The 15,174-nt window shown below is 41.1% G+C and overlaps 1 protein-coding gene and 1 long non-coding RNA gene across 3 annotated transcripts in view; one reads left to right on the top strand and one right to left on the bottom strand.

The window, feature by feature from the left end:
* Positions 1–15,174, top strand: part of LOC134674013 (uncharacterized) — a 176,741-nt gene that overhangs the window by 60,982 nt on the left and 100,585 nt on the right. The gene's annotated exons all lie outside the window — the stretch shown is intronic.
* LOC134673948 (uncharacterized protein K02A2.6-like) lies at positions 6,743–10,759 on the bottom strand. Of its 2 annotated transcripts, none has more exons than XM_063531991.1 (2): positions 10,038–10,759; positions 6,743–9,609 (listed from the first exon to the last, which is right to left on the bottom strand). In XM_063531991.1, exon 2 carries the CDS (start codon positions 9,526–9,528, stop codon positions 6,877–6,879), a length of 2,652 nt encoding a protein of 883 aa, XP_063388061.1. In that variant the 5' UTR covers positions 9,529–9,609; positions 10,038–10,759; the 3' UTR covers positions 6,743–6,876. Both variants share the same exon structure in this region, with proteins under 2 accessions (XP_063388061.1, XP_063388062.1).

Raw genomic sequence — 15,174 nt, 5'->3', positions numbered from 1 at the left:
GTTAAATCTGGTTTTTTATTGACCCTTTCGGGTTTTTCAAGACTTTACACGCACGTCACGTTTCACGTACAAAAAAATGTTAAAAATTGTGTGACGTACGGAACCCTTGAAACGCGAGTCTGACTCGCACTCGACCAGTTTTTTTATTTACAACCGGCCAGTGCGCGCGGTGACTGTACATGGAGGTTTGCCGTGTTACAATATCGCGCCAATTCATCACAAATTTCTGGCGTCCATCTTCTAACATTCTTTTATCGAAAAAAGTGACTGTGAAATATGGAGAACATAGATTACGACCATCTATTTCGCCAAGCCCCTGTAGTGTGGCAGAGGACACACTGCAATTACCGAAATGCCGTTGTCCAAAGAAGTGTTAGAATTCAATTATTGAATATAAGTAACTCACAATTATACATACCCATCTCATATGGGGATCTCAATCTACTTATAAGAAATTTTTGTAGGACTACTATGTTCTCAGAGGAGTAAGTTAATTCCATCTACAATTTTGTTCTATTTTTTTAAATATATTTTTCTTATGGTATGGCCCGGGACGATGGCAAGAGACCGGATGGTATGTCGTTGATTCCGTGGAGGATGGGACGAGTGTTAGTGTGGGATGCGACCTGGCCCCGTAGACAAGACGCCAATCGCTTACGCTCCCTAGCGATCGAAACGCAACTGTCACTGTCGCACTAATATGGAAGCGTGATAGAGAGACGTAAAGCTTTTCGTTGTCGAAGCGATAGCGATTGTAACCTTGGCTAGGCCGGCTGTGTGGACACACTGGCACCGTCTCACCTTCACGGTACCACAAAGAAAGCGGGTGCCGCTGCCGAAGCTGCAGAGTCCCTCAAAAGGCGTAAATACGGGGGTCTCGACGATAATTACAAATTTATTCCTTTCGGTGTCGAGACCCTCGGTCCGTGGGGCCCGGGAGCTCAGGGTCTTTTTACAGATTTGTCGAAACGGCTTGTAGAGGTCTCTGGGGACAAAAGAGCTGGCAGCTTCCTCGCTCAACGCATAAGCGTTGCGATCCAGCGAGGAAATGCTGCCAGCATTCTTGGCACTATGCCCCAGGGGCCCTCTCTAGATATAGATTTTTAGGTATTTTTTTTAGGTTTAGTTTTAGTTTTGTAGGTAGTTCTATATTTTTTTAGGTAAGTATTAGTTTTAGTTTTGTAGGTAGTTTTAATTTTAGGTTACTTTTTATTATTTTAGGTGTCTTTTTCTTATTACTAATATTAGATATTCATATAATTCTATTTTTTTTTTAGGATCGTAGAAGGCAGCGACACAATCGAGTAGCCAGCCCCCCAGTAAGGGAACACGTATATGATGACGATGATGGAGGGGCTGAAGCTCCTCCCGTAATCAACATCAATATCTTATAGGAGTGCCTGCAGAGCCTAACCCCCTTGAAGAGGCCCTGGAGCCCATCCCCGCTGGGGAAGTTCCTCCGGAGATCCAAGCCCCTGAGGCCCCCCAAGTGGCCCCAGAGTTAGCAGACGATGACGCTGTAACTACTTCCTCCTTTATTTCTAAACTATATATATTTTATATCATTTAATATTATATTTTCCCCATTTTAGATCGAAGCCTGAAAAAAATACCGATATATTTCGATGAATGGCATCAAAGTATTTATTTCCCCTATGGCTGAAATAATTGCTAAGTGGTTTAGTGAAAATTACGTATGGGGAACAGGTTCCTCACCGCCAAAGTATGGTCCTGAGCAATGGAGTACAGAAGAATTAGTACAACAAAATATACCGAGGACACAAAATCATGCTGAAGCCTGGCATCACAGAATAAATAGGATTGCAGGTACTGGTCACATTTTTATTTTTATTTCGATAATTTGTTTAATTTTTGATATCATAATTTTAAATTCCTTTCTTTTATTGCAGGTGCAAATCACGTTGCTAAGCTGTCAATCCAAAAAAATTAAAGTATTATTATTTTCACTCATGGAAACAGAAAAATTGAGCATTGGTGTCCCGCTGCCGACGAAAAAAAAGAGTCTTAGATAAAATGCAATGCATTGAATCGATTCTAAATAACCGAAATGATTACACAAAAATCGGCTTCTTGAATGGGTGCTAATTTAAAATTAGCTTAGTTATTATTACGAATGTTTTAAAGTACTTACCTATTTACCTACTTTGAGAAAATAACAATTAATAAATTAATAATAATTTTGTAATTTGAGAAATTCGGACAGAGTTATGATGCCCCTTATGAGAATACAAGAAAAGTAATTTCAGCAACCAACATCAAAATCCACTTGACTTAAAACTTCATGCAACTTGCTAAAAAAGAAAAGTACTTAATTTCAACATCGCTTGGATATGAAAATTATAGGTACTAAAGATGTAAAATGTTGAAGATAAGATTCCACGCGGACGAAGTCGCGGACAACAGCTAGTACCTACATATATGAATGCTGTAGAATATAGTTTTAAGAATAATTTGCATGCTGTCATGAGATAGCGGATTAAGGTGGATCATTACTAACCTAAAGTTAAGACCTGTAACTAACCCTTTTTCTGCAAATAAATATGAATATGAATATGATGGAATTGCTGTTAAAGTGTTTATATACACCCCAGGCCAAAAGTATGAAAACAAAGTTATTTTCCTTAATTTTTAATATTTCCATTTTAAAACTCTCTGGTCTTTCGAGCCCGGTCATTTATAAGGCGTGCGTGGGGATATGGATCCAACACGTAGAGGCCGTTTGGAGAGATTTGATGTCATGTAGAACGCCTGCTGGAACCCATTCACGGGTACATCAATAGATACCCGTGAACCGGTTTCAGCAGGCATTGGAAACTATTGTAAAGAATATGGACAGAGTACTGGTCTTTGGTTTAAGTTTGGATGGAATAAAGACTGGGCTATTGCAAAGAAGTCCGGACACCTGCCATAACATTGCTTGCACAAGGTATCGAGGCAGGCGATGACTCGCCACTCGTTAGATGGGCACCTGATGCGCCATCGTAAAGACGGCCAGGCGCAACACCGGCGTGAGCGGCTCAGGGGTGTCGAGAGGTGGTGCTGCGCTTTCTCCGAAGTTTCCATTATTATTATTGTGTAAGTATTGGCTTATACAGTCATGAAAAACGTTCTCGCCCTGCCTGACACTGTTTGTATAGTCTGCAATAGACTGAAAGGCCTATGATGATGATTGGTAACGCAACAATTACTTTAGGCAGTTTTATAAGATTAAAACAGCACCCAAAGTATTAAAACATCCTAATATATGCGAAAAAAATATAAATTTGAGAGAACATACAAATCAACCTTCTTAATTGTCTTTCTACGAAAGGTTGAATTTACAGTTTTATTAAAGAAAATTATAAGTAATTTACTTTTAAAATGTTCTATTATCATTTTACTCTTGTTTTTGAATTGTCAATAAATATAATAAAATCCAATACAAAATGCCTATTTGTCAAATTTGCGAAGTGACAATTTTGACCAAACATCTTTTTGGAATATAATATTAGACAATAAAAAACGTTGCTAAATAAGTTTTTGTCCTAATAACATTTGACAAAGTAAAATCATGCCAAATGATAATTTGACCAAGTAAATTATATGCGAAGTGTAACTTTGCTAAAGGTTCCTTTGGGAAATGAAACTATTGCGATAAGTTTGTTGGAAAGTGAAATTTGGCGAAACGTATTTGGCCCAAACGAAAGTACACCGTATCGATCATATATATTAACTTTATTTTTATAAACCTGAGTATTACCACCACCCTTACATACTAAGTATTCAGTCACACAGTTAGTGGATTTGTTTAAACTTGCTGTTCAGTGTTATAAAATTTGGTACCTATACAAAGTAATTTACCCATTTTAAAAGTTATTTTACTTAATAATTATCAGGGGGCTTTAGTTGTTAAGGTAATCAAACTATTTATATAATTTAGCTATAGGTACAAATAATAGTTTTATTACCATAATCAACCATGAACAGAATTAAAATTCTCTCAAATATTAAGTCTGTCAAAGATTAAGAAGCGAGCGCAAAATTGTGACTGGTAATATAGTAACAGCACCAGTCATGGGACATTTAAGAGGAAATTTGGAGTATTTATGATATTTCCCTTATACATGTAAATGGTCTACCGCTTAGCGTGTTAAAAGATGAAAGTCCTATCCGTCTTTCATGTTTTAGGCGTGTTGTATCAAAGATACTGCAATTAGTTTCCACATATTTAACAAATTAAAACCATGCTTTTTTTCTCCAGTCATGGACACCAAAGCTCCAGTAATGGGCCCCCGGTAATGGACGTGGATCCAGTAATGGGCCCCCTATAATGGACATTGCTCTATCAGTATAAAATATTGAAATGGGGAATAAGTTACGGCAAAAAAATCAATTTTTGGTATAAGCTTTTATCGCTGAATGTATTTTTCTTTCTACAGCCAATTATTATTGTATTAGATTAGATCCATCGAGACAATTCTAATATACCCAAACACAATTAGTTAGGGTTTATTGCGATAAAGTTCCCATGGCCACCTCCTGTCTCCATCATCAGATCAGGTCCATATGTCATCAACATATGTTATCATAATATTGCATTATCATCCGACTTGCATACTTAATTACGTACTTACACAAAATTTCAACTGAATCGGAAATCGAAAAGTGGCTCAAATTCAGCTACCAAGATTGGACCCACACTAACTAACAGGGCAAGTTAAATAAAAGTTTGGAAAAACGATATTAATTTATCCGAAGTCCGAGAATACCTCCTGATTGACATATTTCGTAACTACATTTTACTTCTGTATTGTTTAACCATGAAATTATGGCATGGCAAGCAGCATTCTGTCAATTGTCCCATCATAGGAGACACGCAGTTTTACAGCTCCTATAATGGGATTGGGCCAAATATCACTATTTTTTTTACATCTGTGGAGTCACAACATAGTGTGTTGTATACCTTATCTCATGGTAAATGCAATTAACAAAACACATTCTAGTTTTCATCAAGTATTAATTAATCAAAATTTAATAAATTAACTCACTTCTCTTAGCGAAGTTGTTAAAAATTCGTAGTGGTATTTTTTTTCAGTGACACGACAACTTTTGGGCTGGCGCCAATTTCTTAAAAAACAACCAAATTTAATGAAACTTCAAACTGAAACAGCTCTAGGACTCTTATTTATGATAATATACAGCCAGTGTTTATAAACTACTTTTAGATACTTATTTTAGAGGAATTATGTTTTTTTGTCCCATTACTGGTTCCACGTCCATGATAGGGTATACTACTATACTGGTAATTTAATTTTTTTAGTTTTAGTTTTTTTAGTTGTGTCGGTGCATATTGCTCAAAACCTGATTGGAGGTATTTGAACTCGCTCTCTCGGGTCCATAGAGGCAGCACATTGCACCGAGGCCAAGAATGTTTGGCCACTAACCTGTAGCAACACGAACCGCCTGCCAATCCTTGCTCGTATTGAAGTCTGTCAGTGTATGCATCACTTAATCTTATCCTGCTCTATGGTATGACAACACTGAAGTGTCTATTTTATCTATGCATGTCTGACGCCATATATTTCCTCTTTTCTCGAAACCTCCGTCACGATAGCATCGATTCGCCGCTCCGCTCCTAGAGTCCTAGTATTACAAGTCTGGCTGTATGTTAATACTCAATATAATAAGTTCACTAACAAGACTGAGTTTCCTTCGTGTACTTCAAGTAAGTTATCCCCTAGTCTGCGGGGTCCACGCGCACTCTGCGATACCCCACGACATACTTAATAGGTTACGGGGCCCAGACCACGCTGCGAAGAGAAACAAGTAAGAAAGCACATTCATTATCGAATTACCTACTCAAGGAGGGAGCATGGTCGACCAACCCGTCGCGCCTGTTGGAGCCATGTCGGCCGGTTCGGGCCACGTGGCGATAGAAAAATTGAACGGTGCCAAAAACTTCTACTCGTGGAAATTTGCCATGAAGATGTCGTTAATGCATGATGGCCTGTGGGAGACAATTAGTAACGGTGCAGGAGAGGGCGATCGCCGTGGACAGCGCGCTCTCGCCAGAATTTGTTTGTCGGTGCAAAGTAACCTTTACCAATATATACGGTCTGCAAAAACTGCTCAGGAAGCGTGGAAGAGTTTAGCAGACGTCTTCGAGGATGCTGGCCTTGTGAGGAGAGTATTACTACTGCGGCAGCTGCACAGGTTAGAGTTTAGTCAATTTAGTTCCATGTCAGAATACATAGAAAATGTAATGACTATAGTGCAGCAGCTGGCAGACATTGGAAAAGTAATAGAAGACACCGAGGTTGCAGAGATGCTTCTCAGCGGCCTGCCAGCGGAATATGACTCGCTAGTGTCCAACTTAGAAACGGTAGGAATGACCGAGGAACTTTCAAGCGAAATCGTCAGGGCTCGCCTATTGCAAGAAGAGTCGAGGAAATCCGACGTGGAAAACAACACCGCATTCTTTTCGAAGAACAGGCCCTTTAAAGGGAAATGTCATTTCTGCAAGCGGCCAGGTCACACAAAAGCACAATGCTTCAAGCTGAAGAAGAACCGACCACGTAGGGAGGAACAAGCCATGGTGGCTTCCTTGATGGTGCAGCAGCAGTCGAAGAAGGAGTGGTTCATTGATAGTGGCTGTACTAGTCACATGTGTAATAATAGGGACTACTATTTGTTATTTTATAGGTTAGTAAATTATAAGACCACATTATTGGTAGCCATCTTTTATTAAACCCGATCCAAATCCAAATTCGACCATAAACTAAAACCATAGACTATTACCATAACGTAACATTCCTCTCCTTCACAGAATTATAACTCAAAGAGTAAAGTATATAGGTATTATAACTACAACTATAACTAAGATTCAATTAGTCTCGACGGAGCCTTGACTATTCGTCCAGACCTCGTCTTATACAAGTCAAGATTTGGTTCCGGAGTATCATTGATTCCAGTAGAGCTTTGACTCGCTTCACTTGTATCAATGAGCTCCTGATCATCAGTTTCTTCTGCTTCATAAAAGGATTCACAGTCGCTATCATTACTATCATAGTTTATAACATAAGAGTTAGGATTAACAGACTCATTTTCAGTACAATTAGTTGACTCATATTCATTTATATTACGCAAATGTTGTCTGTTTCTCCTATATTGGCGACCTTGTTCATCCTTTACAATATAAGAACGAGGGAAGTCAGCCTTCTTTACAACACTTCCTTTTTGCCAGCGATCATCTGACATCTTTTTCTTAAACATGATACCCTGACCTATCTCTAATTCTCTTAGAGACCTAGCAGTTTTATCGTAGTGGTTTTCAACCTTATGTTGCAACTCTTTATCTAAGAAATAATTTCTAGTATATATTTTAGGCTTTAAATAATTTGCAGACACAGGACAACGGTCATTAAGGTTCCGATTGAACAAAAGATTAGCTGGAGAAGGGCTATTTTCCTTCGGACTATTTCTGAAATTTAATAACGCAATATAAGGATCTGTGTTATCCTCTTTACATTTTTTTAGTATAGATTTGACAATTTTGACCGAAGATTCGGCTAAACCGTTCGACTTTGGGTAGTCAGGAGACGAAGTAATATGCTTAAAACCATATGCATCCGCAAATTCTTTAAACTCTTTACAAGAATACTGTGGACCATTGTCACTTACAATCTCTAAAGGACAACCATGTCTAGCTATCATAGACTTAATATGATTGATGATAGTCCTTGAAGACAAGTCATTTAATCGAGCAACTTCAAAAAATTTACTGTAATAATCTACAACAACCAGATAGTATTGTTTATTAAATTCAAAAAGATCAGTGCCTAACTTTAGCCATGGTAGTCTAGGTATGTCATGAAATTGAATTGGTTCTTTAGTATTATTTTTCCTAAATAAGGCACATGTTTGACAGTTGTTGCAGAGTTCTTTAATTTGACTTGTCAATCCAGGCCAAAATAGAACGTTTTTAGCTCTCCGAAGACATGTATTTAATCCTAAGTGACCTTCATGAATAATTTCTAGCATCATTTTTTGTAATGCTACTGGAATCACAATAAGATTATTTCTTAAAATTATCTGGTCGACTAGGGACAACTCATTGCGAAAATTCCAGAAAGGTTTTACTAATTCATTTAGGTTATTCTTAGAATTTGGCCAACCATTATGTATATAGTCTTTTAAACAGGACAATGTGGCATCCTCGTTCGTTTTCATGGCAATGAGTTGTCGCTTGTCACTTGAAATAGGCAACGAATCTATCATGACCTCAACATGACAAACAATTTCTTTGTTGAATTCTTCATCAAATTCCTTCGTTTCATCATTCTTGTCAACTAGGAAAGAGCGACTGAGAAAATCTGATATATACATTTGTTTTCCAGGTACATACTTAACAGTAATGTCATACCCTTGTATTTTAAGCATCATTCTTTGTAGTCTTGCAGGTACTAAAGACAGGGGTTTTTTAAATAAAATTTCTAATGCCGAATGATCGGTTTCAACTAGGGTATGTTTTCCTAAAATATACTTATGGAATTTGATGCATCCAAATACAATAGCAAACATCTCGCGTTCAACCTGGGCATAACCTTTCTGACATTCAGTTAGTGCCTTAGAAGCGTATGCAATAGGCTGTCTGTCTTGTAAAAGACAAGCGCCTACTCCTTCCGAGCTGCAATCTACCGAAACGACAACATCTTTATTACTGTCAAATAATTTAAGCGTGGGAGCGTTTGTTAATGCCTCCTTAAGTTTATTAAAAGCATTTTCATGAGAAGGAAGCCATTTAAATAATATGTCTTTTTTAAGAAGCTCGCGCAACGGGCTTGTAATAGTCGAGTAATTGTTGATAAATTTTGACAAGTAATTTGTCATTCCTAAAAATCGTTCAAGTTCTTTCTTATCATGAATGCATTTTAATTCGGAAATGGCCATTACTTTAATTGGATCAGGTTTAACCCCTTGGTCACTTACAATCATGCCAAGAAATGAAATTTCTCTACACAGAACTTGGGACTTCTCCCTATTGAATTTGACATTACATTCTTGAGCTCTTTTTAATACATTTAGTAACACTTTATTATGTTCTTCCACCGTGCTGGCATAAATTATTAAATCATCGACATAAAATTGTACATTATCAATATCACTAAAAGTCTCTTCCATGCGTTCCTGAAACGCTTCTGTTGACACAGAAAGTCCAAATGGCAATCGTTTATAGGAGTAGTTACCAAATGGAGTAGAAAATGTGCATAACTTTGAACTTTCTGAGTCAAGTTGTACTGTCCAAAACCCACTGCTACAGTCAAATTTAGAAAAATACTTAGAGCCTGATAACTTATCTAGTATGTCATCAACCGTTGGCAATTGCTTGTGTTTTCTGATAATGAATTTATTTAAATACCGAGGGTCAATACATACGCGTATTTTATTGTTCTTCTTTTTTGTTACAACAGATGAGTTGACCCACTCCATCGGATCCTCATTTTTGGTGATTATTTGCTGTCTCACCATATTGTCCAACTCGTCCTTAAGGCTCTGTCTTAGTGCTATAGGGACCCGACGAGGTGGATCGGCTCTGGGAATTGCATTTTCCTGTAAAACAATTTTATAGGGTTTTTTAAAACAGCCTATACCATTGAACAAATTAGTATACTCTGACATGATTCTATTTGTGTCAGTGTTATTCGAGACATTTATAGTATGAACCATGTTTCTAGTGACTAATTTAAGTTTCATGCAAGATCTTAAGCCTAAAATTGTCATACAATCTGTGCTCACAATAACAAAATCAATGTTATCACACTTTCCATTCTTGAGATAAGATTTAATGGTGCACACACCTTTGACAGGTATGCACTTATCATGAAGTGTCACTAATTTAATGCGCTTAGTAACTATAAATCTCTCATCAAGGTTCAGCGACTTATAAGTAGCTAAGGACATGCAGTTTACCTGCGCACCAGTGTCTAGTTTGACGTTTATAGACTTATTATTTATAATCATAGTCTCAATCCACTCACATTCGCATTCACACTCACTGTTGATACAGCCAACGAAGAAGGACTCCTCGCTGTCGTCTTCAACCTGCTTCTCTGTTATGGCTGCAACCTGTTTGTTTCTGCAAACCTTCGCAAAATGATTAGGAATACCACACTTCTGGCACTTGCAACCTATAGCTGGGCATTGATGCGTGCGATCCCAGTTATTGCCGCAGCGATAGCATTTTCTTGTCTTGACGCTTCTTGTTTTTGAAGTATTGACATTGTTGACGTTATGTACTGGCGCAGTGCTGACGTTGAGCACGGAGGTGGCAGCTATCTCATTCGTTAGTTCCGTAACTTGCTTTTGAGACAATTCCGCAGCTCTGCACATGGTGATGGTCTTCTGCAGCGTCAGATCCTCCGTGCGCAGAAGCCTCTCCTTCATAGCGGTATTAGCTAGACCTATAACGATAACGTCTCTCACGAGTTCCTCTCTCTTGTCACTGAAGTTGCATGTCATACTTCTGTTCTGAAGGTCAGTAAGGAAATCGTCGAAGGACTCTGTAGCTCCTTGTGCCCTTGTAAAAAATTTGTGGCGTTGCATCGTGATGTTAACTTTAGGAATGAAATATGCATTAAATTTCTTTAGGACTTCTTCAAAGGTTTGCTTTGGCTCCAAATTAAACGAATTGTATATTTCTACACCCTTGTCACCCATGTTATGGAGCAGCAGAGCTGTTTTACGGTCATCGGAAACAGCTTCAAGGTACTCGGCAAGAAGAAATATTTTAAATTTTTGGACCCACAATTTCCAATTCTCTTCCATAGAATCCGTGAATTCTAATGGTCGTATGTATGAGTAAGCATGTCCCTGCTTGTGTTGTGGACATTGTGATGCCGGCGAATTTGCCGCATTTGGTGAAATTTTACTTGACTCACCCATTTTTGTATTTCACACTTATTATTTTATACTTCTGACACCATATTTGTTATTTTATAGGTTAGTAAATTATAAGACCACATTATTGGTAGCCATCTTTTATTAAACCCGATCCAAATCCAAATTCGACCATAAACTAAAACCATAGACTATTACCATAACGTAACACTACTTCATAAACTTTAAGAATCATAGTACAAAAGTGACTGTTGCAAGCAATGGTGTTCTTCAAGGTATTGGTATTGGTGATATAGAGTTAACTTTAAATGGTGTAATTAGAAAGCTGACAAATGTTCTGTATGTACCTGATTTAATTTCTAATTTAATGTCTGTTAGTAAATTGGCCAAAGGTGGTTTCAAAGTAGAATTTAACAATGATGGGTGTGCAGTGGTTGACAGATTAAAAAATGTAGTTGCGACTGCTTCGAAGCACAATGGAATGTATAAATTACATTGTAGTGAGCCTTTGCGCATTAGGGGGGGCTGCATTCCCTCGCCAGTGCGAGAGATGTCAAGCTCCGCAGTTGCTGCTCCTGTGGTGACAACAGATATACTTCACCAGAGGCTGGGGCACATAAATTACTATTATTTAAAGCCGCAACCCGAAGATTGATTGACATAATTGTTCTCCCGGAAGGAGGTTCGTGGGGTATTCGAGTTTGGTACGGTCGTATAGAGGGCGGTCTGGTGACCTCCAGAAAATTCCGACTTTTCGTCTACCGCTTCCGGTCAGAAAAATGTTGGACGGCCCGGCCAAACGGTGGGAGGTAGGTGGGGGGTGCTCGACCAAATGTCATAGAGGGACCCTGGCAGTTTTTGAAGCCACCATTTTTTTTTCAAAATGGCCGACTTTTTTTTTTTAATTTTTTCAAGTTTGTCCTAGCGCGCTGAAATTTTGGTCACGGAATCTCGGAGTCCCGTAGATTACTACGAAAAAAAAATTTTTGGAAAAATGCTCTAATTGTTGGAAAACTGGCCACTTTTGTTTTGTATGGCAACTTTTAAACGGTGCGAGATAGGTGGGGGGTGCTCGACCAAATGTCATAGAGGGCCTCGAGGCAAAACAAACTGCATTAAAAAAAATTCAAAATGGCCGACTTTTTTTTTTAAATTTTTTCAAGTTGGTCCGAGCGCGCTGAGATTTGGCATGGCGAGAGATAGAGGCCTCTAGATACCTACGAATAAAAAAAAATTTGGAAAAAATCCAAGATGGCGGAAATAATGGGCATTTTAATTTTGTATGGCAACTTTTAAACGGTGCGAGAAAGGTGGGGGGTGCTCGACCAAATGTCATAGAGGGCCCCGAGACAAAACAAACTGCATTTAAAAATTTTCAAAATGGCCTACTTTTTTTTTTAATTTTTTCAAGTTGGTCCGAGCGCGCTGAGATTTGGCATGCGGCGAGCTTGGGGGCCCAAGATTACCATGTGAAAAAAAAAATTTGGAAAAATCCAAAATGGCGGCGGACACGGGCCAAATTCAAATTTCCAAGTAGGTTAAGCGAGCCCGAAGGGCGAGCTTCAGGCTGGGAGGCCGAAGGCCGACCCCGCGGAGGGCCGTCAGGCCCGGAAGCGTGCCCCACCCCCAGTAATTTTGGGCGAGGCCGAAGGCCGAGCTGCGGGAATGACGAACAAAGCAAAATCCTATACCTAAAGTGTGTTAAGCGAGCCCGAAGGGCGAGCTTCAGGCCGGGAGGCCGAAGGCCGACCCCGGCGGAGGGCCGAAGGCCCGGAGCCTCCACCCCGACTCCCAAAACGCGAGGCCGAAGGCCGAGCTGCGTGAATGCAGTTCCTGCAAGCGTTCTACAAAGTCAACTGTCTTGATAAGCGAAGCCGGCGGGCCGAAGGCCCGACGGCGGAGCGTCGAGGCTCGCGAAGGCCGAAGGCCGAGCTCCGCGTAGGGCCGAAGGCCCGAAGCGTCACACGAGAGGGGGAAGTTGGAGCTTAAACACGACCCAATAGGAAAAGTGTCTTAGACAAGCGAAACGACGGGCCGAAGGCCGAAGGCCGTAGGCCCGACGTGAGCTTGTCAAGACACTTTTACTATTGGGTCGTGTTTAAGCTCCAACTTCCCGCTTACGCCCCAAAGCAAAACCAACCCTTCAAGTGTTTTAATAAGCGAAGCGGCGGGCCGAAGGCCCGACGCTGAGCTTCGAAACCCAGCGAAGGCCGAAGGCCGAGCTCCGCGTAGGGCCGAAGGCCCGGAGCGTCCCTTACGATTTCCCAAGCACGCGAGGCCGAAGGCCGAGCTGCGGGAATGAAGTGCTCGCATGCGGACCTTTTCTTTCAAGCAAAAGTACAACTTCATTTCCTTTTCCCTCTGGAAAACAAACTACTACACAATTACAACAGCAACAACAACATTACCAACAACAACACATCAACAACAGCACCAACAGCAAACAACACGCGTACCGCGGGGCCCTCGGGCCCCGCGCACAGGGCAAAATCTAGTCTATATTATATAAAGCCGCAACCCGATGATTAATTGACATGATTGTTCTCCCGGAAGGAGGTTCGTGGGGTATTCGAGTTTGGTACGGTCGTATAGAGGGCGGTCTGGTGACCTCCAGAAAAATCCGACTTTTGGTCTACCGTCTTTCGTCATAAAAATGTTGAACGGCCCGGCCAAACGGTGGGAGGTAGGTGGGGGGTGCTCGACCAAATGTCATAGAGGGACCCTGGCAGTTTTTGAAGCAACCATTTTTTTTTCAAAATGGCCGACTTTTTTTTTTAAATTTTTTCAAGTTTGTCCTAGCGCGCTGAAATTTTGGTCACGGAATCTCGGAGTCCCCTAGATTCCTACGAAACAAAAATTTTTGGAAAAATGCTCTAATTGTTGGAAAACTGGCCACTTTTGTTTTGTATGGCAACTTTTAAACGGTGCCAGATAGGTGGGGGGTGCTCGACCAAATGTCATAGAGGGCCTCGAGGCAAAACAAACTGCATTAAAAAAAATTCAAAATGGCCGACTTTTTTTTTTAAATTTTTTCAAGTTGGTCCGAGCGCGCTGAGATTTGGCATGGCGAGAGATAAAGGCCTCTAGATACCTACGAATAAAAAAATTTTTGGAAAAAATCCAAGATGGCGGAAATAATGAGCATTTTAATTTTGTATGGAAACTTTTAAACGGTGCGAGATGGGTGGGGGGTGCTCGACCAAATGTCATAGAGGGCCCCGAGACAAAATAAACTGCATTTAAAATTTTTCAAAATGGCCGACTTTTTTTTTTTAATTTTTTCTTGTTGGTCCGAGCGCGCTGAGATTTGGCATGCGGCGAGCTTGGGGGCCCAAGATTACCATGTGAAAAAAAATTTTTGGAAAAATCCAAAATGGTGGCGGACACTGGCCAAATTCAAATTTCCAAGTAGGTTAAGCGAGCCCGAAGGGCGAGCTTCAGGCTGGGAGGCCGAAGGCCGACCTCGCGGAGGGCCGTCAGGCCCGGAGCTTGACCCCGAATGTCCAAGCGTGCGCCACCCCCAGTAATTTTGGGCGAGGCCGAAGGCCGAGCTGCGGGAATGACGAACAAAGCAAAATCCTATACAAAAAGTGTGTTAAGCGAGCCCGAAGGGCGAGCTTCAGGCCGGGAGGCCGAAGGCCGACCCCGGCGGAGGGCCGAAGGCCCGGAGCCTCCACCCCGACTCCCAAAACGCGAGGCCGAAGGCCGAGCTGCGTGAATGCAGTTCCTGCAAGCGTTCTACGAAGTTAACTGTCTTGATAAGCGAAGCCGGCGGGCCGAAGGCCCGACGGCGGAGCGTCGAGGCTCGCGAAGGCCGAAGGCCGAGCTCCGCGTAGGGCCGAAGGCCCGAAGCGTCACACGAGAGGGGGAAGTTGGAGCTTAAACACGACCCAATAGGAAAAGTGTCTTAGACAAGCGAAACGACGGGCCGAAGGCCGAAGGCCGTAGGCCCGACGTGAGCTTGTCAAGACACTTTTACTATTGGGTCGTGTTTAAGCTCCAACTTCCCGCTTACGCCCCAAAGCAAAACCAACCCTCCAAGTGTTTTAATAAGCGAAGCGGCGGGCCGAAGGCCCGACGCTGAGCTTCGAAACCCGGCGAAGGCCGAAGGCCGAGCTCCGCGTAGGGCCGAAGGCCCGGAGCGTCCCTTTCGATTTCCCAAGCACGCGAGGCCGAAGGCCGAGCTGCGGGAATGAAGTGCTCTCACGCGGATCTTTTCGTCTTAGCAAAAGTAGAAATTCATTTAATTTTCCCTTTGGAAAACAAACTACTACACAA

The sequence above is a fragment of the Cydia fagiglandana genome, chromosome 19 (genome assembly GCF_963556715.1).
Source record: "Cydia fagiglandana chromosome 19, ilCydFagi1.1, whole genome shotgun sequence".
Classification (NCBI taxonomy): domain Eukaryota; kingdom Metazoa; phylum Arthropoda; class Insecta; order Lepidoptera; family Tortricidae; genus Cydia; species Cydia fagiglandana.
Note: the sequence above shows the minus strand (reverse complement) of the source record. Positions and strands in the feature narration are given on the sequence as shown.

What these genes read in the sequence shown, in the direction of transcription:
- LOC134673948 (XM_063531991.1), bottom strand. Translation starts at nt 9,528, where the DNA reads ATGGTGAGACAGCAAATAATCACCAAAAATGAGGATCCGATGGAGTGG.